Raw genomic sequence first — 25,386 nt, 5'->3', positions numbered from 1 at the left:
TGAAAAAATGACCCGAAAAGCAAGGCTATAGTATGGCAAAAATGTCAAAAAAGGGGCGTCCCAAAAACAGCTGAAAATAGCTTAAAACAGCATTAAATAGCGCACTGAAACACGCCATAGCATAGAAAGTTGCAAAAACGTACAAAAATACAATAATTCAACAAGTTGAAAAAAATGACCCGAAAAGCAAGGCTATAGTATGGCGAAAATGTCAAAAAAGGGCACGTCCCAAAAAAGGCTGAAAATAGCTTAAAACACAGTTAAATAGCGTGCTGAAACACGCCATAGCATTGAAAGTTGCAAAAATGTACAAAAACACAATAATTCGGCAAGTCGAAAAAATGACCCGAAAAGCAAGGCTATAGTATGGCAAAAATGTCAAAAAATGTCACGTCCCAAAAACAGCTAAAAAAAGCTTAAAACACAGTTAAATAGCGTGCTGAAACACGCCATAGCATAGAAAGTTTCAAAAAAGGCCAAAAACAACATAATTCGGCAAGTCGAAAAAATGACCCGAAAAGCAAGGCTATAGTATGGCAAAAATGTCAAAAAAGGGCGTGTCCCAAAAACAGCCAAAAATAGCTTAACACTGCATTAAATAGCGTGTTGAAACACGCCATAGCATAGAAAGTTGAAAAAACGGCCAAAAACACAATAATTCAACAAGTTGAATTATTGACCCGAAAAGCAAGGCTATAGTATGGCAAAAATGTCAAAAAAGGGTGTGTCCCAAAAAACGCTGAAAATACCTTAAAACTGCATTAAATAGCGCACTGAAACACGCCATAGCATAGAAATGTTCAAAAAGGGCCAAAAACACAATAATTCCGCAAGTCGAAAAAATGACCCGAAAAGAAAGGCTATAGTATGGCAAAAATGTCAAAAAAGGGCGCGTCCCAAAAACAGCCAAAAAAAACTTAAAACACAATTAAATAGCGTGCTGAAACACGCCATTGCATAGAAAGTTGCAAAAACGGCCAAAAACACAATAATTCAACAAGTTGAAAAAATGACCCGAAAAGCAAGGCTATAGTATGGCAAAAATGTCAAAAAAGGGTACGTCCCAAAAACAGCTAAAAATAGCTTAAAACACAGTTAAATAGCGTGTTGAAACACGCCATAGCATAGAAAGTTTAAAAAAAGGCCAAAAACAACATAATTCGGCAAGTTGAAAAAAATGACCTGAAAAGCAAGTTGAAAAAATGACCCGAAAAGCAAGGCTATAGTATGGCAAAATGTCAAAAAGGCGGCGTCACAAAAAACGCTGAAAATAGCTTAAAACACAGTTAAATAGCGTGCTGAAACATGCCATAGCATAGAAAGTTGCAAAAATGTACAAAAACATAATAATTCGGCAAGCCGAAAAAATGACCCGAAAAGCAAGGCTATAGTATGGCAAAAATGTCAAAAAAGGGCGTGTCCCAAAAAAGGCTGAAAATAGCTTAAAACACAGTTAAATAGCGTGCTGAAACACGCCATAGTATTGAAAGTTGCAAAAACGGCCAAAAACACTATAATTCAACAAGTCGAAAAATGACCCGAAAAGCAAGGCTATAGTATGGCAAAAATGTCAAAAAAGGGCACGTCCCAAAAACAGCCAAAAAAAGCTTAAAACAGCATTAAATAGCGCGCTGAAACACGCCATAGCATAGAAAGTTTCAAAAAAGGCCAAAAACAACATAATTCGGCAAGTCGAAAAAATGACCCGAAAAGCAAGGCTATAGTATGGCGAAAATGTCAAAAAAGGACAAATCCCAAAAACAGCTGAAAATAGCTTAAAACAGCATTAAATAGCGTGTTGAAACACGCCATAGCATAGAAAGTTGCAAAAAGGCCAAAATAACATAATTCGCAAGTCGAAAAATGACCCCAAAAGCAAGGCTATAGTATGGCAAAATGGCAAAATGTCAAAAAGGGCACGTCCCAAAAACAGCTAAAAAAAGCTTAAAACACAGTTAAATAGCGTGCTGAAACACGCCATTGCATAGAAAGTTGCAAAAACGTACAAAAATACAATAATTCAACAAGTTGAAAAAATGACCCGAAAAGCAAGGCTATAGTATGGCAAAAATGTCAAAAAAGGGCGGCCCCAAAAAGGCTGAAAATAGCTTAAAACACAGTTAAATAGCGTGCTGAAACACGCCATAGCATAGAAAGTTTCAAAAAAGGCCAAAAACACAATAATTCGGCAAGTCGAAAAAATGACCCGAAAAGCAAGGCTATAGTATGGCAAAAATGTCAAAAAAGGGCGCGTCCCAAAAACAGCCAAAAAAAGCTTAAAACACAATTAAATAGCGTGCTGAAACACGCCATTGCATAGAAAGTTGCAAAAACGGCCAAAAACACAATAATTCAACAAGTTGAAAAAATGACCCGAAAAGCAAGGCTATAGTATGGCAAAAATGTCAAAAAAGGGTGCGTCCCAAAAAAGGCTGAAAATAGCTTTAAACACAGTTAAATAGCGTGCTGAAACACGCCATAGCATAGAAAGTTGCAAAAACATGCAAAACCATAATAATTCGGCAAATCGAAAAAGTGACCCGAAAAGCAAGGCTATAGTATGGCAAAAATGTCAAAAAAGGGCGCGTCCCAAAAAACGCTGAAAATAGCTTAAAACACAGTTAAATAGCGTGCTGAAACATGCCATAGCATAGAAAGTTGCAAAAATGTACAAAAACATAATAATTCGGCAAGTCGAAAAATGACCTGAAAGCAAGGCTATAGTATGGCAAAAATGTCAAAAAAGGGCGCGTCCTAAAAAACGCTGAAAATAGCTTAAAACACAGTTAAATAGCGTGCTGAAACACGCCATAGTATTGAAAGTTGCAAAAACGTACAAAAACATAATAATTCGGCAAGTCGAAAAAATGACCCGAAAAGCAAGGCTATAGTATGGCAAAATGTCAAAAAGGCACATCCCAAAAACAGCCAAAAAAAGCTTAAAACTGCATTAAATAGCGTGCTGAAACACGCCATAGCATAGAAAGTTTCAAAAAAGGCCAAAACCATAATAATTCGGCAAATCGAAAAAGTGACCCGAAAAGCAAGGCTATAGTATGGCAAAAATGTCAAAAAAGGGCGCGTCCCAAAAAACGCTGAAAATAGCTTAAAACACAGTTAAATAGCGTGCTGAAACATGCCATAGCATAGAAAGTTGCAAAAATGTACAAAAACATAATAATTCGGCAAGCCGAAAAAATGACCCGAAAAGCAAGGCTATAGTATGGCAAAAATGTCAAAAAATGACAAATCCCAAAAACAGCTGAAAATAGCTTAAAACAGCATTAAATAGTGTGCTAAAACACGCCATAGCATAGAAAGTTGCAAAAACGGCCAAAAACACAATAATACAGCAAGTTGAAAAAATGACCTGAAAAGCAAGGCTATAGTATGGCAAAAATGTCAAAAAAGGACCCGTCCCAAAAACAGCTAAAAAAAAGCTTAAAATACAGTTAAATAGCGTGCTGAAACACGCTATAGCAGAGAAAGTTGCAAAAATGTACAAAAATACAATAATTCAACAAGTTGAAAAAATGACCCGAAAAGCAAGGCTATAGTATGGCAAAAATGTCAAAAAAGGGCGCGTCCCAAAAAACGCTGAAAATAGCTTAAAACACAGTTAAATAGCGTGCTGAAACACGCCATAGCATAGAAAGTTTCAAAAAAGGCCAAAAACAACATAATTCGGCAAGTCGAAAAAATGACCTGAAAAGCAAGGCTATAGTATGGCAAAAATGTCAAAAAAGGGTGCGTCCCAAAAACAGCTAAAAATAGCTTAAAATACAGTTAAATAGCGTGCTGAAACACGCCATAGCAGAGAAAGTTGCAAAAATGTACAAAAACACAATAATACAGCAAATTGAAAAAATGACCCGAAAAGCAAGGCTATAGTATGGCAAAAATGTCAAAAAAGGACAAATCCCAAAAACAGCTGATAATATCTTAAAACACAATTAAATAGCGTGTTGAAACACGCCATAGCATAGAAAGTTTCAAAAAAGGCCAAAAACAACATAATTCGGAAAGTCGAAAAAATGACCCGAAAAGCAAGGCTATAGTATGGCAAAAATGTCAAAAAAGGACCCATCCCAAAAAACGCTGAAAATAGCTTAAAATAGCATTAAATAGCGTGCTGAAACACGCCATAGCATAGAAAGTTTCAAAAACGTAGAAAAACACAATAGTACGGCAAGTTGAAAAAATGACCCGAAAAGCAAGGCTATAGTATGGCGAAAATATCAAAAAAGGACAAATCCCAAAAACAGCTGAAAATAGCTTAAAACAGCATTAAATAGCGTGCTGAAACACGCCATAGCATAGAAAGTTGCAAAAAAGGCCAAAAATAACATAATTCGGCAAGTCGAAAAAATGACCCCAAAAGCAAGGCTATAGTATGGCAAAAATGGCAAAAATGTCAAAAAAGGGCACGTCCCAAAAACAGCTAAAAAAAGCTTAAAACACAGTTAAATAGCGTGCTGAAACACGCCATTGCATAGAAAGTTGCAAAAACGTACAAAAATACAATAATTCAAGAAGTTGAAAAAATGACCCGAAAAGCAAGGCTATAGTATGGCAAAAATGTCAAAAAAGGGCGCGTCCCAAAAAACGCTGAAAATAGCTTAAAACACAGTTAAATAGCGTGCTGAAACACGCCATAGCATAGAAAGTTTCAAAAAAGGCCAAAAACACTATAATTCGGCAAGTCGAAAAAATGACCTGAAAAGCAAGGCTATAGTATGGCAAAAATGTCAAAAAAGGGCGCGTCCCAAAAAAGGCTGAAAATAGCTTAAAACTGCATTAAATAGCATGCTGAAACACGCCATAGTATTGAAAGTTGCAAAAACGTATAAAAACATAATAATTCGGCAAGTCGAAAAAATGACCTGAAAAGCAAGGCTATAGTATGGCAAAAATGTCAAAAAAGGGCACATCCCAAAAACAGCCAAAAAAAGCTTAAAACTGCATTAAATAGCATGCTGAAACACGCCATAGCATAGGAAGTTGCAAAAACGTACAAAAATACAATAATTCAACAAGTTGAAAAAAATGACCCGAAAAGCAAGGCTATAGTATGGCAAAAATGTCAAAAAAGGGCGCGTCCCAAAAAACGCTGAAAATAGCTTAAAACACAGTTAAATAGCGTGCTGAAACACGCCATAGCATAGAAAGTTGCAAAAACGTACAAAAACACAATAATTCGGCAAGTCGAAAAAATGACCCGAAAAGCAAGGCTATAGTATGGCAAAAATGTCAAAAAAGGGTGCGTCCCAAAAAACGCTGAAAATAGCTTAAAACACAGTTAAATAGCGTGCTGAAACACGCCATAGCATAGAAAGTTTCAAAAAAGGCCAAAAACAACATAATTCAGCAAGTCGAAAAAATGACCCGAAAAGCAAGGCTATAGTATGGCAAAAATGTCAAAAAAGGGCGCGTCCCAAAAACAGCTGAAAATAGCTTAAAACAGCATTAAATAGCGCACTGAAACATGCCATAGCATAGAAACTTGCAAAAACGTACAAAAACACAATAATTCTGCAAGTCGAAAAAATGACCCCAAAAGCAAGGCTATAGTATGGCAAAAATGTCAAAAAAGGGTGCGTCCCAAAAAAGGCTGAAAATAGCTTAAAATACAGTTAAATAGCGTGCTGAAACACGCCATAGCAGAGAAAGTTGCAAAAATGTACAAAAACACAATAATACAGCAAGTTGAAAAAATGACCCGAAAAGCAAGGCTATAGTATGGCAAAAATGTCAAAAAAGGACAAATCCCAAAAACAGCTGATAATATCTTAAAACACAATTAAATAGCGTGTTGAAACACGCCATAGCATAGAAAGTTGCAAAAAAGGCCAAAAACAACATAATTCGGCAAGTCGAAAAAATGACCTGAAAAGCAAGGCTATAGTATGGCAAAAATGGCAAAAATGTCAAAAAAGGGCACGTCCCAAAAACAGCTAAAAAAAGCTTAAAACACAGTTAAATAGCATGCTGAAACACGCCATTGCATAGAAAGTTGCAAAAACGTACAAAACTACAATAATTCAACAAGTTGAAAAAATGACCCGAAAAGCAAGGCTATAGTATGACAAAAATGTCAAAAAAGGGCGCGTCCCAAAAAACGCTGAAAATAGCTTAAAACACAGTTAAATAGCGTGCTGAAACACGCCATAGCATAGAAAGTTTCAAAAAAGGCCAAAAACAACATAATTCGGCAAGTCGAAAAAATGACCTGAAAAGCAAGGCTATAGTATGGCAAAAATGTCAAAAAAGGGCGCGTCCCAAAAAAGGCTGAAAATAGCTTAAAACTGCATTAAATAGCATGCTGAAACACGCCATAGTATTGAAAGTTGCAAAAACGTACAAAAACATAATAATTCGGCAAGTCGAAAAAATGACCCGAAAAGCAAGGCTATAGTATGGCAAAATGTCAAAAAGGCACATCCCAAAAACAGCCAAAAAAGCTTAAAACTGCATTAAATAGCGTTGAAACACGCCATAGCATAGAAAGTTGCAAAACGCATAAAATACAATAATTCAACAAGTTGAAAAAATGACCCGAAAAGCAAGGCTATAGTATGGCAAAAATGTCAAAAAAGGGCGCGTCCCAAAAAACGCTGAAAATAGCTTAAAACTGCATTAAATAGCGTGCTGAAACACGCCATAGCATAGAAAGTTGAAAAAACTGCCAAAAACACTATAATTCAACAAGTTGAAAAAATGACCCGAAAAGCAAGGCTATAGTATGGCAAAAATGTCAAAAAAGGGCGCGTCCCAAAAAACGCTGAAAATAGCTTAAAACTGCATTAAATAGCGCGCTGAAACATGCCATAGCATAGAAAGTTGCAAAAACGTACAAAAACACAATAATTCAACAAGTTCAAAAAAATGACCTGAAAAGCAAGGCTATAGTATGGCAAAAATGTCAAAAAGGCGTCCCAAAAACGCTGAAAAAGCTTAAAACTGAATTAAATAGCGTGCTGAAACACGCCATAGCATAGAAATGTTCAAAAAGGCCAAAACACAATAATTGACAAGTCGAAAAATGACCCCAAAAGCAAGGCTATAGTATGGCAAAAATGGCAAAAATGTCAAAAAAGGGCACGTCCCAAAAACAGCTAAAAAAAGCTTAAAACACAGTTAAATAGCGTGCTGAAGCACGCCATAGCATAGAAAGTTTCAAAAAAGGCCAAAAACAACATAATTTGGCAAGTCGAAAAAATGACCCGAAAAGCAAGGCTATAGTATGGCAAAAATGTCAAAAAAGGGCGCGTCCTAAAAAACGCTGAAAATAGCTTAAAACTGCATTAAATAGCGTGCTGAAACACACCATAGCATAGAAAGTTGCAAAAACGGCCAAAAACACAATAATTCAACAAGTTGAAAAAATGACCCGAAAAGCAAGGCTATAGTATGGCAAAAATGGCAAAAATGTCAAAAAAGGGCACGTCCCAAAAACAGCTAAAAAAAGCTTAAAACACAGTTAAATAGCGTGCTGAAACACGCCATAGCATAGAAAGTTGCAAAAACGTACAAAAACACAATAATTCGGCAAGTCGAAAAAATGACCCGAAAAGCAAGGCTATAGTATGGCAAAAATGTCAAAAAAGGGTGCGTCCCAAAAAACGCTGAAAATAGCTTAAAACTGCATTAAATAGCGTGCTGAAACACGCCATAGCATAGGAAGTTGCAAAAACGTACAAAAACACAATAATTCGGCAAGTCGAAAAAATGACCCGAAAAGCAAGGCTATAGTATGGCAAAAATGTCAAAAAAGGGTGCGTCCCAAAAACAGCTAAAAAAAGCTTAAAACACAGTTAAATCGCGCGCTGAAACACGCCATAGCATAGAAAGTTGCAAAAACGTACAAAAACACAATAATTCGGCAAGTCGAAAAAATGACCCGAAAAGCAAGGCTATAGTATGGCAAAAATGTCAAAAAAGGGTGCGTCCCAAAAAACGCTGAAAAGAGCTTAAAACAGCATTAAATAGCGTGCTGAAACACGCCATAGCATAGAAAGTTTCAAAAAAGGCCAAAAACAACATAATTTGGCAAGTTGAAAAAATGACCCGAAAAGCAAGGCTATAGTATGGCAAAAATGTCAAAAAAGGGCACATCCCAAAAACAGCTGAAAATAGCTTAAAACAGCATTAAATAGCGCACTGAAACATGCCATAGCATAGAAAGTTGCAAAAACGTACAAAAACACAATAATTCAACAAGTTGAAAAAAATGACCCGAAAAGCAAGGCTATAGTATGGCAAAAATGTCAAAAAATATCACGTCCCAAAAATGTCTGGAAACCACTAATTATAGCCTGTAGAGATGCATCATAGAATACAAAGTGTGAATGAAGCCGGTCACGTGTCAGGCAGGGGCACAGTGCTGTGTGTTTTCTGCCGTTTTCTCCTCCTCTCTTGTGTTTTTTGCAGGTGCTAATAACCTGACTGATTCCCACCTGTGCAGATGGTCTGGATGCTCATTGGTTGTCTCCGCTCAGAACTGGCCAATCATCCGTCAGCACCGTCATTAAAGAGGATGTCCTTCAGAGTGCGGATCTGTCTTGTTGTTGTTTATCTCTGCCTGAGTTGGACGTATGTTTTTGTGACCAGAACTGTTTCTACATTTATTAAAAGTATGTGATGAGAGGTTGTGGACGTTAGGTAAGTTAGGGTACCCTTTACACTTTTGCACCCACTCAGGAAATCTCTGTTAGAAAGACTAGGATAACTGAATGTTTCTGCCCCCTGTGTTTGTTCATGATAGCTAATTTTTAGATAAGAGAGTTAAGTTGTTTCTAGTTTGTTTTCTGAGATAGTGATATAGTAAAGCCTAGTTTTTTGGTAATAGGTTTTTTTCATTGGCATAACCACCTCGTCCCATCCTCTCTTACATTTCCATAACCTTTGTTTGTTGTCTGAATGGTCACAAATAAATAACTTTAATTTCCCTGTCTACTCTGGTTCATTTTCTTAGTTGTCACATTGTCGTCCCTTTGCCTTGAGGGGAACATAACAAAGCCCAATGAGGCGTCCCAAAAACAGCTGAAAATATCTTAAAACTGCATTAAATTGCGCACTGAAACATGCCATACCATAGAAAGTTGTGAAAATGGCCAAAAACAACATAATATGGTAAGTCGAAAAAATGACCCAAAACAGCAAGGCTATAGTATGGCAAAAATGTCAAAAAAGGGTGTGTCCCAAAAAAGGCTGAAAAAAGCTTAAAACACAGTTAAACAGTGTGCTGAAACACGCCATAGCATAGAAAGTTGCAAAAACGTACAAAAACACAATAATTCGGCAAGTCGAAAAAATGACCCGAAAAGCAAGGCTATAGTATGGCAAAAATGTCAAAAAAGGGCGCGTCCCAAAAACAGCTAAAAAAAGCTTAAAACTGCATTAAATAGCGTGCTGAAACACGCCATAGCATAGAAAGTTGCAAAAACGGCCAAAAACACTATAATTCAACAAGTTGAAAAAATGACCCGAAAAGCAAGGCTATAGTATGGCAAAAATGGCAAAAATGTCAAAAAAGGGCACGTCCCAAAAACAGCTAAAAAAAGCTTAAAACACAGTTAAATAGCGTGCTGAAACACGCCATTGCATAGAAAGTTGCAAAACGCATAAAATACAATAATTCAACAAGTTGAAAAAATGACCTGAAAAGCAAGGCTATAGTATGGCAAAAATGTCAAAAAAGGGCGCGTCCCAAAAAACGCTGAAAATAGCTTAAAACACAGTTAAATAGCGTGCTGAAACACGCCATAGCATAGAAAGTTTCAAAAAAGGCCAAAAACAACATAATTCGGCAAGTCGAAAAAATGACCCGAAAAGCAAGGCTATAGTATGGCAAAAATGTCAAAAAAGGGTGCGTCCCAAAAAACGCTGAAAATAGCTTAAAACTGCATTAAATAGCGCACTGAAACACACCATAGCATAGAAATGTTCAAAAAAGGCCAAAAACACAATAATTCGGCAAGTCGAAAAAATGACCCCAAAAGCAAGGCTATAGTATGGCAAAAATGTCAAAAAAGGGCACATCCCAAAAACAGCCAAAAAAAGCTTAAAACTGCATTAAATAGCGTGCTGAAACACGCCATAGCATAGAAAGTTTCAAAAAAGGCCAAAAACAACATCATTCTGCAAGTCGAAAAAATGACCCGAAAAGCAAGGCTATAGTATGGCAAAAATGTCAAAAAATGTCACGTCCCAAAAAAAGCTGAAAATAGCTTAAAACTGCATTAAATAGCGTGCTGAAACACGCCATAGCATAGAAAGTTGCAAAAACGGCCAAAAACACTATAATTCAACAAGTTGAAAAAATGACCCGAAAAGCAAGGCTATAGTATGGCAAAAATGGCAAAAATGTCAAAAAAGGGCACGTCCCAAAAACAGCTAAAAAAAGCTTAAAACACAGTTAAATAGCGTGCTGAAACACGCCATAGCATAGAAAGTTGCAAAAACGTACAAAAACACAATAATTCAACAAGTTGAAAAAATGACCCGAAAAGCAAGGCTATAGTATGGCAAAAATGTCAAAAAAGGGCGCGTCCCAAAAAACGCTGAAAATAGCTTAAAACACAGTTAAATAGCGTGCTGAAACACGCCATAGCACAAAAAGTTTCAAAAAAGGCCAAAAACAACATAATTAGGCAAGTCGAAGAAAATGACCTGAAAAGCAAGGCTATAGTATGGCAAAAATGTCAAAAAAGGGCACATCCCAAAAACAGCCAAAAAAAGCTTAAAACTGCATTAAATAGCGTGCTGAAACACGCCATAGCATAGAAAGTTGCAAAAACGTACAAAAACAACATAATTCGGCAAGTCGAAAAAATGACCCGAAAAGCAAGGCTATAGTATGGCAAAAATGTCAAAAAAGGGTGCGTCCCAAAAAATGCTGAAAATAGCTTAAAACTGCATTAAATAGCGTGCTGAAACACGCCATAGCATAGAAATGTTCAAAAAAGGCCAAAAACAACATAATTCGGCAAGTCGAAAAAATGACCCGAAAAGCAAGGCTATAGTATGGCAAAAATGGCAAAAATGTCAAAAAAGGGCACGTCCCAAAAACAGCTAAAAAAAGCTTAAAACACAGTTAAATAGCGTGCTGAAACACGCCATTGCATAGAAAGTTGCAAAAACGTACAAAAATACAATAATTCAACAAGTTGAAAAAATGACCCGAAAAGCAAGGCTATAGTATGGCAAAAATGTCAAAAAAGGGCGCGTCCTAAAAAACGCTGAAAATAGCTTAAAACACAGTTAAATAGCGTGCTGAAACACGTCATAGCATAGAAAGTTTCAAAAAAGGCCAAAAACAACATAATTCGGCAAGTTGAAAAAATGACCCGAAAAGCAAGGCTATAGTATGGCAAAAATGTCAAAAAAGGGCACATCCCAAAAACAGCCAAAAAAAGCTTAAAACTGCATTAAATAGCGTGCTGAAACACGCCATAGCATAGAAAGTTTCAAAAAAGGCCAAAAACAACATAATTCGGCAAGTCGAAAAAATGACCCGAAAAGCAAGGCTATAGTATGGCAAAAATGTCAAAAAAGGACCCATCCCAAAAAACGCTGAAAATAGCTTAAAATAGCATTAAATAGCGTGCTGAAACACGCCATAGCATAGAAAGTTTCAAAAACGTAGAAAAACACAATAGTACGGCAAGTTGAAAAAATGACCCGAAAAGCAAGGCTATAGTATGGCGAAAATATCAAAAAAGGACAAATCCCAAAAACAGCTGAAAATAGCTTAAAACAGCATTAAATAGCGTGCTGAAACACGCCATAGCATAGAAAGTTGCAAAAAAGGCCAAAAATAACATAATTCGGCAAGTCGAAAAAATGACCCCAAAAGCAAGGCTATAGTATGGCAAAAATGTCAAAAAGGAAAAGGCCCCAAAAACGCTGAAAATAGCTTAAAACTGCATTAAATAGCGTGCTGAAACACGCCATAGCATAGAAAGTTGCAAAAACAGCCAAAAACACTATAATTCAACAAGTTGAAAAAATGACCCGAAAAGCAAGGCTATAGTATGGCAAAAATGTCAAAAAAGGGCACATCCCAAAAACAGCCAAAAAAAGCTTAAAACTGCATTAAATAGCGTGCTGAAACACGCCATAGCATAGAAAGTTTCAAAAAAGGCCAAAAACAACATAATTCTGCAAGTCGAAAAAATGACCCGAAAAGCAAGGCTATAGTATGGCAAAAATGTCAAAAAAGGGCGCGTCCCAAAAAACGCTGAAAATAGCTTAAAACACAGTTAAATAGCGTGCTGAAACACGCCATAGCATAGAAAGTTTCAAAAAAGGCCAAAAACAACATAATTCGGCAAGTCGAAAAAATGATCTGAAAAGCAAGGCTATAGTATGGCAAAAATGTCAAAAAAGGGTGCGTCCCAAAAAACGCTGAAAATAGCTTAAAACTGAATTAAATAGCGCACTGAAACACACCATAGCATAGAAATGTTCAAAAAAGGCCAAAAACACAATAATTCGGCAAGTCGAAAAAATGACCCCAAAAGCAAGGCTATAGTATGGCAAAAATGTCAAAAAAGGGCACATCCCAAAAACAGCCAAAAAAAGCTTAAAACTGCATTAAATAGCGCGCTGAAACATGCCATAGCATAGAAAGTTGCAAAAACGTACAAAAACACAATAATTCAACAAGTTCAAAAAAATGACCTGAAAAGCAAGGCTATAGTATAGCAAAAATGTCAAAAAAGGGCGCGTCCCAAAAAACGCTGAAAAAAGCTTAAAACTGAATTAAATAGCGCACTGAAACACGCCATAGCATAGAAATGTTCAAAAAAGGCCAAAAACACTATAATTCAACAAGTTGAAAAAATGACCCGAAAAGCAAGGCTATAGTATGGCAAAAATGTCAAAAAAGGGCACGTGCCAAAAACAGCTAAAAAAAGCTTAAAACACAGTTAAATAGCGTGCTGAAACACGCCATTGCATAGAAAGTTGCAAAAACGTACAAAAATACAATAATTCAACAAGTTGAAAAAATGACCCGAAAAGCAAGGCTATAGTATGGCAAAAATGTCAAAAAAGGGCGCATCCCAAAAAACGCTGAAAATAGCTTAAAACACAGTTAAATAGCGTGCTGAAACACGCCATAGCATAGAAAGTTTCAAAAAAGGCCAAAAACAACATAATTCGGCAAGTCGAAAAAATGACCTGAAAAGCAAGGCTATAGTATGGCAAAAATGTCAAAAAAGGGCACATCCCAAAAACAGCCAAAAAAAGCTTAAAACTGCATTAAATAGCGTGCTGAAACACGCCATAGCATAGAAAGTTGCAAAAACGTACAAAAACAACATAATTCTGCAAGTCGAAAAAATGACCCGAAAAGCAAGGCTATAGTATAGCAAAAATGTCAAAAAAGGGCGCGTCCCAAAAAACGCTGAAAAAAGCTTAAAACTGAATTAAATAGCGCACTGAAACACGCCATAGCATAGAAATGTTCAAAAAAGGCCAAAAACACTATCATTCAACAAGTTGAATTATTGACCCGAAAAGCAAGGCTATAGTATGGCAAAAAAGGCAAAAAATTTCACGTCCCAAAAACAGCTAAAAAAAGCTTAAAACACAGTTAAATAGCGTGCTGAAACACGCCATAGCATAGAAAGTTGCAAAAACGGCCAAAAACACAATAATTCAACAAGTTGAAAAAAATGACCCGAAAAGCAAGGCTATAGTATGGCAAAAATGTCAAAAAAGGGCGCGTCCTAAAAAACGCTGAAAATAGCTTAAAACACAGTTAAATAGCGTGCTGAAACACGCCACAGCATAGAAAGTTTCAAAAAAGGCCAAAAACAACATAATTCGGCAAGTTGAAAAAATGACCTGAAAAGCAAGGCTATAGTATGGCAAAAATGTCAAAAAAGGGCACATCCCAAAAACAGCCAAAAAAAGCTTAAAACTGCATTAAATAGCGTGCTGAAACACGCCATAGCATAGAAAGTTGCAAAAACGTACAAAAACAACATAATTCTGCAAGTCGAAAAAATGACCCGAAAAGCAAGGCTATAGTATGGCAAAAATGTCAAAAAAGGGTGCGTCCCAAAAAATGCTGAAAATAGCTTAAAACTGCATTAAATAGCGTGCTGAAACACGCCATAGCATAGAAATGTTCAAAAAAGGCCAAAAACAACATAATTCGGCAAGTTGAAAAAATGACCCGAAAAGCAAGGCTATAGTATGGCGAAAATGGCAAAAATGTCAAAAAATGACAAATCCCAAAAACAGCTGAAAATAGCTTAAAACACAGTTAAATAGCGTGCTGAAACACGCCATAGCATAGAAAGTTTCAAAAAAGGCCAAAAACAACATAATTTGGCAAGTCGAAAAAATGACCCGAAAAGCAAGGCTATAGTATGGCAAAAATGTCAAAAAAGGGCGCGTCCCAAAAAACGCTGAAAAAAGCTTAAAACTGCATTAAATAGCGTGCTGAAACACGCCATAGCATAGAAAGTTGCAAAAACGGCCAAAAACACTATAATTCAACAAGTTGAAAAAATGACCCGAAAAGCAAGGCTATAGTATGGCAAAAATGGCAAAATGTCAAAAAGGCACGTCCCAAAAACAGCTAAAAAGCTTAAAACACAGTTAAATAGCGTGCTGAAACACGCCATTGCATAGAAAGTTGCAAAAACGTACAAAAATACAATAATTCAACAAGTTGAAAAAATGACCCGAAAAGCAAGGCTATAGTATGGCAAAAATGTCAAAAAAGGGCGCGTCCTAAAAAACGCTGAAAATAGCTTAAAACACAGTTAAATAGCGTGCTGAAACACGCCATAGCATAGAAAGTTTCAAAAAAGGCCAAAAACAACATAATTCGGCAAGTCGAAAAAATGACCCGAAAAGCAAGGCTATAGTATGGCAAAAATGTCAAAAAAGGGCACATCCCAAAAACAGCCAAAAAAAGCTTAAAACTGCATTAAATAGCGTGCTGAAACACGCCATAGCATAGAAAGTTGCAAAAACGTACAAAAATACAATAATTCAACAAGTTGAAAAAATGACCCGAAAAGCAAGGCTATAGTATGGCAAAATGTCAAAAAGGGCTTCCAAAAAAACGCTGAAAATAGCTTAAAACTGCATTAAATAGCGTGCTGAAACACGCCATAGCATAGAAAGTTGCAAAAACGTACAAAAACACAATAATTCAACAAGTTGAAAAATGACCAAAAGCAAGGCTATAGTATGGCAAAAATGTCAAAAAAGGGCGCGTCCCAAAAAACGCTGAAAATAGCTTAAAACTGCATTAAATAGCGCGCTGAAACATGCCATAGCATAGAAAGTTGCAAAAACGTACAAAAACACAATAATTCAACAAGTTGAAAAAAATGACCCGAAAAGCAAGGCTATAGTATGGCAAAAATGTCAAAAAAGGGCGCGTCCCAAAAAACGCTGAAAAAAGCTTAAAACTGCATTAAATAGCGCACTGAAACACGCCATAGCATAGAAATGTTCAAAAAAGGCCAAAAACACAATAATTCGGCAAGTCGAAAAAATGACCCGAAAAGCAAGGCTATAGTATGGCAAAAATGTCAAAAAAGGGCGCGTCCCAAAAAACGCTGAAAATAGCTTAAAACTGCATTAAATAGCGTGCTGAAACACGCCATAGCATAGAAAGTTTCAAAAAAGGCCAAAAACAACATAATTTGGCAAGTCGAAAAAATGACCCGAAAAGCAAGGCTATAGTATGGCAAAAATGTCAAAAAAGGGTCCCCAAAAACGCTGAAAATAGCTTAAAACTGCATTAAATAGCGTGCTGAAACACGCCATAGCATAGAAATGTTCAAAAAAGGCCAAAAACAACATAATTCGGCAAGTCGAAAAAATGACCCGAAAAGCAAGGCTATAGTATGGCAAAAATGGCAAAAATGTCAAAAAAGGGCACGTCCCAAAAACAGCTAAAAAAAGCTTAAAACACAGTTAAATAGCGTGCTGAAGCACGCCATAGCATAGAAAGTTTCAAAAAAGGCCAAAAACAACATAATTTCGGCAAGTCAAAAAAATGACCCGAAAAGCAAGGCTATAGTATGGCAAAAATGTCAAAAAAGGGCGCGTCCCAAAAAACGCTGAAAAAAGCTTAAAACTGCATTAAATAGCGTGCTGAAACACGCCATAGCATAGAAATGTTCAAAAAAGGCCAAAAACAACATAATTCGGCAAGTCGAAAAAATGACCCGAAAAGCAAGGCTATAGTATGGCAAAAATGTCAAAAAAGGGTGCGTCCCAAAAAACGCTGAAAATAGCTTAAAACTGCATTAAATAGCGTGCTGAAACACGCCATAGCATAGAAAGTTGCAAAAACGGCCAAAAACACTATAATTCAACAAGTTGAAAAAATGACCCGAAAAGCAAGGCTATAGTATGGCAAAAATGGCAAAAATGTCAAAAAAGGGCACGTCCCAAAAACAGCTAAAAAAAAGCTTAAAACACAGTTAAATAGCGTGCTGAAACACGCCATTGCATAGAAAGTTGCAAAAACGTACAAAAATACAATAATTCAACAAGTCGAAAAAATGACCCGAAAAGCAAGGCTATAGTATGGCAAAAATGTCAAAAAAGGGCGCGTCCTAAAAAACGCTGAAAATAGCTTAAAACACAGTTAAATAGCGTTCTGAAACACGTCATAGCATAGAAAGTTGCAAAAACGTACAAAAACACAATAATTCAACAAGTTGAAAAAAATGACCCGAAAAGCAAGGCTATAGTATGGCAAAATGTCAAAAAGGACCCGTCCCAAAAACACTGAAAAAAGCTTAAAACTGCATTAAATAGCGCACTGAAACACGCCATAGCATAGAAATGTTCAAAAAAGGCCAAAAACACAGTAATACGGCAAGTCGAAAAAATGACCCGAAAAGCAAGGCTATAGTATGGCAAAAATGTCCAAAAATGTCAAAAAAGGGTGTGTCCCAAAAACAGCTAAAAAAAACTTAAAACACAGTTAAATAGCGTGCTGAAACACGCCATTGCATAGAAAGTTGCAAAAACGGCCAAAAACACTATAATTCAACAAGTTGAATTATTGACCCGAAAAGCAAGGCTATAGTATGGCAAAAATGTCAAAAAAGGGCCCGTCCCAAAAAACGCTGAAAATACCTTAAAACTGCATTAAATAGCGTGCTGAAACACGCCATAGCATAGAAAGTTTCAAAAAAGGCCAAAAACAACATAATTCTGCAAGTCGAAAAAATGACCCGAAAAGCAAGGCTATAGTATGGCAAAAATGTCAAAAAAGGCCACGTCCCAAAAACAGCTAAAAAAAGCTTAAAATACAGTTAAATAGCATGAAACACGCCATAGCATAGAAAGTTGCAAAACGCATAAAAACACAATAATTCAACAAGTTGAAAAAATGACCGAAAAGCAAGGCTATAGTATGGCAAAATGTCAAAAAGGCAAATCCAAAAACAGCCAAAAAAAGCTTAAAACTGCATTAAATAGCGTGCTGAAACACGCCATAGCATAGAAAGTTTCAAAAAAGGCCAAAAACAACATAATTCGGCAAGTCGAAAAAATGACCCGAAAAGCAAGGCTATAGTATGGCAAAAATGTCAAAAAAGGGCACATCCCAAAAACAGCCAAAAAAAGCTTAAAACTGCATTAAATAGCGTGCTGAAACAAGCCATAGCATAGAAAGTTGCAAAAAAGGCCAAAAACAACATAATTCGGCAAGTCAAAAAAATGACCCGAAAAGCAAGGCTATAGTATGGCAAAAATGTCAAAAAAGGGCGCGTCCTAAAAAACGCTGAAAATAGCTTAAAACACAGTTAAATAGCGTTCTGAAACACGTCATAGCATAGAAAGTTGCAAAAACGTACAAAAACACAATAATTCAACAAGTTGAAAAAAATGACCCGAAAAGCAAGGCTATAGTATGGCAAAATGGCAAAAAAGGGCACGTCCCAAAAACAGCTAAAAAAAGCTTAAAACACAGTTAAATAGCGTGCTGAAACACGCCATTGCATAGAAAGTTGCAAAAACGTACAAAAATACAATAATTCAACAAGTTGAAAAAATGACCCGAAAAGCAAGGCTATAGTATGGCAAAAATGTCAAAAAAGGGCATGTCTCAAAAAACGCTGAAAATTGCTTAAAACTGCATTAAATAGCGTGCTGAAACACGCCATAGCATAGAAAGTTGCAAAAACGGCCAAAAACACTATAATTCAACAAGTTGAAAAAATGACCCGAAAAGCAAGGCTATAGTATGGCAAAAATGTCAAAAAAGGGCGCGTCCCAAAAAACGCTGAAAATAGCTTAAAACTGCATTAAATAGCGCGCTGAAACATGCCATAGCATAGAAAGTTGCAAAAACGTACAAAAACACAATAATTCAACAAGTTCAAAAAAATGACCTGAAAAGCAAGGCTATAGTATGGCAAAAATGTCAAAAAAGGGCGCGTCCTAAAAAACGCTGAAAAAAGCTTAAAACTGAATTAAATAGCGCACTGAAACACGCCATAGCATAGAAATGTTCAAAAAAGGCCAAAAACACAATAATTCGGCAAGTCGAAAAAATGACCCCAACAGCAAGGCTATAGTATGGCAAAAATGTCAAAAAAGGGTGCGTCCCAAAAAACGCTGAAAATAGCTTAAAACTGCATTAAATAGCGTGCTGAAACACGCCATAGCATAGAAAGTTTCAAAAAAGGCCAAAAACAACATAATTCGGCAAGTCGAAAAAATGACCCGAAAAGCAAGGCTATAGTATGGCAAAAATGTCAAAAAAGGGTGCGTCCCAAAAAACGCTGAAAATAGCTTAAAACTGCATTAAATAGCGTGCTGAAACACGCCATAGCATAGAAATGTTCAAAAAAGGCCAAAAACAACATAATTCGGCAAGTCGAAAAATGACCAAAAGCAAGGCTATAGTATGGCAAAAATGGCAAAATGTCAAAAAATGGCACGTCCCAAAAACAGCTAAAAAAAGCTTAAAACACAGTTAAATAGCGTGCTGAAACACGCCATAGCATAGAAAGTTTCAAAAAAGGCCAAAAACAACATAATTTGGCAAGTCGAAAAAATGACCCGAAAAGCAAGGCTATAGTATGGCAAAAATGTCAAAAAAGGGCGCGTCCCAAAAAACGCTGAAAAAAGCTTAAAACTGCATTAAATAGCGTGCTGAAACACGCCATAGCATAGAAATGTTCAAAAAAGGCCAAAAACAACATAATGCGGCAAGTGGAAAAAATGACCCGAAAAGCAAGGCTATAGTATGGCAAAAATGTCAAAAAAGGGCCCGTCCCAAAAAACGCTGAAAATACCTTAAAACTGCATTAAATAGCGTGCTGAAACACACCATAGCATAGAAAGTTGCAATAACGGCCAAAAACACTATCATTCAACAAGTTGAATTATTGACCCGAAAAGCAAGGCTATAGTATGGCGAAAATGGCAAAAATGTCAAAAAAGGGCACGTCCCAAAAACAGCTAAAAAAAGCTTAAAACACAGTTAAATAGCGCGCTGAAACATGCCATAGCATAGAAAGTTGCAAAACGCATAAAACATAATAATTCGGCAAGTCGAAAAAATGACCCGAAAAGCAAGGCTATAGTATGGCAAAAATGTCAAAAAAGGGCGCGTCCTAAAAAACGCTGAAAATAGCTTAAAACACAGTTAAATAGCGTTCTGAAACACGTCATAGCATAGAAAGTTGCAAAAACGTACAAAAACACAATAATTCAACAAGTTGAAAAAAATGACCCGAAAAGCAAGGCTATAGTATGGCAAAAATGTCAAAAAAGGACCCGTCCCAAAAAACACTGAAAAAAGCTTAAAACTGCATTAAATAGCGCACTGAAACACGCCATAGCATAGAAATGTTCAAAAAAGGCCAAAAACACAGTAATACGGCAAGTCGAAAAAATGACCCGAAAAGCAAGGCTATAGTATGGCAAAATGTCCAAAATGTCAAAAAGGTGTGTCCCAAAAACAGCTGAAAAAACTTAAAACACAGTTAAATAGCGTGCTGAAACACGCCATTGCATAGAAAGTTGCAAAACGGCCAAAAACACTATAATTCAACAAGTTGAATTATTGACCAAAAGCAAGGCTATAGTATGGCAAAAATGTCAAAAAAGGGCGCGTCCCAAAAAACGCTGAAAATAGCTTAAAACTGCATTAAATAGCGCACTGAAACACGCCATAGCATAGAAAGTTTCAAAAAAGGCCAAAAACAACATAATTTGGCAAGTCGAAAAAATGACCCGAAAAGCAAGGCTATAGTATGGCAAAAATGTCAAAAAGGGCACATCCCAAAAACAGCCAAAAAAAGCTTAAAACACAGTTAAATAGCGTGCTGAAACACGCCATAGCATAGGAAGTTGCAAAAACGTACAAAAACACAATAATTCAACAAGTTGAAAAAAATGACCCGAAAAGCAAGGCTATAGTATGGCAAAAATGTCAAAAAAGGGCAAATCCCAAAAACAGCCAAAAAAAGCTTAAAACTGCATTAAATAGCGTGCTGAAACACGCCATAGCATAGAAAGTTTCAAAAAAGGCCAAAAACAACATAATTCGGCAAGTCGAAAAAATGACCGAAAAGCAAGGCTATAGTATGGCAAAATGTCAAAAAGGCACATCCCAAAAACCGCCAAAAAAAGCTTAAAACTGCATTAAATAGCGTATGAAACAAGCCATAGCATAGAAAGTTGCAAAAACGGCCAAAAACAACATAATTTGGCAAGTCGAAAAAATGACCCGAAAAGCAAGGCTATAGTATGGCAAAAATGTCAAAAAAGGGCGCGTCCTAAAAAACGCTGAAAATAGCTTAAAACACAGTTAAATAGCGTGCTGAAACACGTCATAGCATAGAAAGTTGCAAAAACGTACAAAAACACAATAATTCAACAAGTTGAAAAAAATGACCCGAAAAGCAAGGCTATAGTATGGCAAAAATGGCAAAAATGTCAAAAAAGGGCACGTCCCAAAAACAGCTAAAAAAAGCTTAAAACACAGTTAAATAGCGTGCTGAAACACGCCATTGCATAGAAAGTTGCAAAACGCATAAAATACAATAATTCAACAAGTTGAAAAAAATGACCCGAAAAGCAAGGCTATAGTATGGCAAAAATGTCAAAAAAGGGCGCGTCCCAAAAAACGCTGAAAATACCTTAAAACTGCATTAAATAGCGTGCTGAAACACGCCATAGCATAGAAAGTTTCAAAAAAGGCCAAAAACAACATAATTCGGCAAGTCGAAAAAATGACCCGAAAAGCAAGGCTATAGTATGGCAAAAATGTCAAAAAAGGTCACGTCCCAAAAACAGCTAAAAAAAGCTTAAAATACAGTTAAATAGCGTGCTGAAACACGCCATAGCATAGAAAGTTGCAAAAACGTACAAAAACACAATAATTCAACAAGTTGAAAAAAATGACCCGAAAAGCAAGGCTATAGTATGGCAAAAATGTCAAAAAAGGTCACGTCCCAAAAACAGCTAAAAAAAGCTTAAAATACAGTTAAATAGCGTGCTGAAACACGCCATAGCATAGAAAGTTGCAAAAACGTACAAAAACACAATAATTCAACAAGTTGAAAAAAATGACCCGAAAAGCAAGGCTATAGTATGGCAAAAATGTCAAAAAAGGGCAAATCCCAAAAACAGCCAAAAAAAGCTTAAAACTGCATTAAATAGCATGCTGAAACACGCCATAGCATAGAAAGTTTCAAAAAAGGCCAAAAACAACATAATTCGGCAAGTCGAAAAAATGACCCGAAAAGCAAGGCTATAGTATGGCAAAAATGTCAAAAAAGGGCACATCCCAAAAACAGCCAAAACAAGCTTAAAACTGCATTAAATAGCGTGCTGAAACACGCCATAGCATAGGAAGTTGCAAAAACGTACAAAAACACAATAATTCAACAAGTTGAAAAAAATGACCCGAAAAGCAAGGCTATAGTATGGCAAAAATGTCAAAAAAGGGCGCGTCTCAAAAAACGCTGAAAATAACTTAAAACAGCATTAAATAGCGCGCTGAAACACGCCATAGCATAGAAAGTTGCAAAAACGGTCAAAAACACCACAATGTGGCAAGTCGATAAAATGACCCGAAAAGACGTGTCTTACCGTGCATGGCGTGCTTCTGTCCTGACAGCAGTCTGACCAGCGCCCAGAAGGCGTCCTCTTCGTTCATGTAGATGAGCAGCAGAGCTGTGATCTGGCTCATGCCCTGGCAGTAGCCCACCTCCTGCAAACACACACACATTTATTCATTCTCTCCTCTGTAAAGTCTTTATTTATAGTTTTACGCCATTTTATTCTTTTTTGGGTGCAACTAGTTTTATATGTGGACGTCATTTAGAGAAACACTGAAATTTGAGGAAAATGTCTTTGTTTCCCCAAAGAGGACTGAACACTGGAAAAGACGGTTAGCAGTAGCAGAGAGTTTCATTTTCTCAATTAACCCTTTGAAACCTGAGCAAACTGGCTTTATCTCTTTTAAAACCATATGAAGAAGGCGATTTGTGACATAAGAGGAAATGAAAAAAATTTGCAAGAAATTTGTAAAATTTAAAACAACCTGAAAATTTTCAAGAAAAACAAAAAATCAACATAGAACTACTGAAGTGAAAACAAACAAAAACAACATAACATTATAAATATGGCTTTTCTGTATTTTTTTCCCGTTTTCCCTGGACATTTTTCCCTAGCTTTTTAAAAATAATAATTTTGCAAATTGTTCATTGCCTTTCAATGGCACAAAAACGCCAGTGTTGTCTGTTGTTGGTAATTAGTAGGAAAAACAAATGAACAAAACAAGAAAAAGGTGCTTACACATTAAGATAATTCTTTACCATTATAAATGCAGTTTTCCCTCGCTTTTTTTCTTTTATTAAGACATTTTCCCTTTGCTTTTTAAAAATAATATTCTAAATCTACTATTTTTTGGCAATTAGTTGAACATTTCTTACCAAGTTACTCAAAAAGTCATAGTACAGAATGTCGTCAAAAAAAGCACCAAAAGGTCAAAGTATAGTATGTATGTAATTAGTTTAGTAAGTAAAAGAAATAAACAAAGAACTAATAAGAAAGTAAAATAAACAACAAGCAAAAAGTGCTTTAATTATTAATTATTATAAATATAGTTTTTCCCTAACTTTGTCCTTTTTACACAGACATTTTTCCCCCTAAATTTTTAAAAATTATTTTGTAAATCTTGTAATTTCTTGCAATTTGTGTAACATTTCTTACCCGGTTGCTCGTTGCCTTTTTTGGCATGTTTTTGAAAGAAATTGCTCATTTTTTAAAGGTATAAATAACTGTAAAAAGGCATCTAACAGCAGCACAAGAAAAGCGATGTGGCTCCAGGCCTCCAGGGGTTAATCTGTCACTTGCAAAGACGTTTCTAAAATGTAAAGAAATGTTTTGGACACCTGCTGATCGTGAGAGCGCGGTAACTCACCGTGTTGTACATGGAGTACGCTGTGAGGACGTGGAAGAGAGCCTGCTGCCTGAGGACACAAACCACAGAGGACACTTCAGAGACAGAGACACCACTTTTGCTTCTGGATTCTGCACAGACGTCCAAAATTACACGTGTACGACCTAAAGGCTGCAGAAAACGATGCACATGTTCCTCCTCATGCCTAAATATGAAGTGTGCTCTGAAATAAGTGAGATATGTTTCTTAATTTTACACCAGTAATGTCAAAAAACTAAAATGGAGTTTAAAAAATCATCATAAAGAGGAGATTTTTGATTATTTCGACTCTCTAAATGTAAATAATTAAGAAATAAAAACCTCCTGCTGCAGTCTGACGGTGCACCTGCTGCAGTAAAGTGTGAAAACATGTTTAAAGCCGTCACCGAAGGGTTTGTTTTTGCAGCCGGTGGTGTTTCTGCTCTCTGCTCCTCCCGAGTCAAACAGGAAAATCATCTGGCACGTTTTTTTCTCGATCAAATACAGGAACTGAATTGTTGCCATGTGATTATTGCAGCACCAGTTTGTCAAGATCCTGGAGACGTCTTTAGGAAAAATGTTGTTGTTTTTCCTGTGTTTGGATCGTGACTGAAGCCGGCTGGCACACGATTATTTTCTGGCCCTTTGAAGGTCACAGAGACCAAAATGTAACGTAAAATGTTTCTCTCTGCACATGCACACAGAAATTTAGACTGTTAGCAGAAGAGCACGGTTCATTTTGACAAAATGGAAAAACTGGATAGATGAAATGAACTAAAATATCTGTAGCAATTAATACATCAAAACATTAAAATTTAAGGCTTTTTAATGAGTTTAAAGAAGCAAACCGCAGCTGTGCTTCTGCAAGTATGGAGCAGCACCAAACGCTTTTAGGGCTTTTAGGTCATTTCTGAGATTTTAAGATGCTTCTTAGATTTTAGGACATTTATCAGATTTTACGATATTTCTAAGATTTTAGGACCTTTCATAGATTTTAGGATTTTTCTAGGATTTTTAGGAAGTTTCTTGGATTTTGAGATGTTTCTAGGATTCTAGAACATTTCCAGGTTGTCGGACATTTCTCAAATTTTAGGACATTTTTAGGATTTTAGGACGTTGCTCGGATTTAAGGATGTTTCTAGAATTGAAGGACACTTCTCAGATTTTCGGATAATTCTTGGACTTAAGGTCATTTCTATGATTTGGGGATGTTTCTAGGATTTTCTCAGATTTTTTAAGGATTATCAAACGTTTTTCTTTAGGATTTTAGGACATTGGAGTCTTAGCTAGGACCTCTGTTGGGGGTGTGGGGGATCCTTCAGGTTTGATGCTGTTTCATGTGCTCTGGCACCTTATAGATACAAAAAGTACAAAGAAAGAAAATGTTTTTAGGGGCCACCTGGCACCTTATCAGGAGCCAGATTTTGCTGTAAGTTGAGTCTGACTGATTTAAAGGCTTCATATTTCCAAAATAAGATTCGTTACTCTCCTGCAGGCGTCCCGTGCTGGTCCATCTACGGTTTGGAATAAAGCAGCCTGATGTTTTTCTGTGACTTTAGCTGAAGTTTGACTGCTGATCCGGAGAGTTCGTTGTGGCTGCGGTCAGTGAGGGACGGTTACTGAAGCAGCAGAGGTTCATGGAGACACTCACTTGACATCGTAGCGATGCATGAACATGATGTGGTCCCTGTAGGTTCGATTCACATCCAGGTCAATCTGACGGATGTCCGGGGAGAGTCCTCTGGCTCGGGCTTTGAGTTTCTGCAGACGACCACAAAAAAAACCAACAAAAACAGTGAGAAGAAAATGACCCAACACTGAATCTCTTCTCAGACACTGTGTTGTGTACAATCAGTATTTTTTATTTCCTTCAGAGCTAAAATATGAGTCTGAAAGTGAAATTTGTGCTTTGAAATTTTTGATAAATCTAATTTTGGAAAAAACTTTGAAAA

At 36.6% G+C, this 25,386-nt stretch overlaps 1 protein-coding gene across 3 annotated transcripts in view; it reads right to left on the bottom strand.

Annotated features, from left to right (window-relative positions):
• The window catches only part of usp6nl (USP6 N-terminal like), a 110,291-nt gene that overhangs the window by 15,748 nt on the left and 69,157 nt on the right, over window positions 1–25,386 (bottom strand). For all 3 annotated transcript variants that reach the window (XM_088072967.1, XM_088072965.1, XM_088072966.1), the window contains 3 exons: window positions 25,086–25,195; window positions 23,438–23,486; window positions 22,102–22,222 (listed from right to left, as the gene is read on the bottom strand). In XM_088072967.1, the coding sequence (XP_087929093.1) occupies window positions 22,102–22,222; window positions 23,438–23,486; window positions 25,086–25,195 (280 nt within the window). The remainder of the gene's footprint in view (window positions 1–22,101; window positions 22,223–23,437; window positions 23,487–25,085; window positions 25,196–25,386) is intronic.

Source organism: Plectropomus leopardus, chromosome 22, assembly GCF_026936395.1.
Source record: "Plectropomus leopardus strain MGB_pleo_1.0 chromosome 22, ASM2693639v1, whole genome shotgun sequence".
Lineage (NCBI taxonomy): Eukaryota > Metazoa > Chordata > Actinopteri > Perciformes > Serranidae > Plectropomus > Plectropomus leopardus.
Note: the sequence above shows the minus strand (reverse complement) of the source record. Positions and strands in the feature narration are given on the sequence as shown.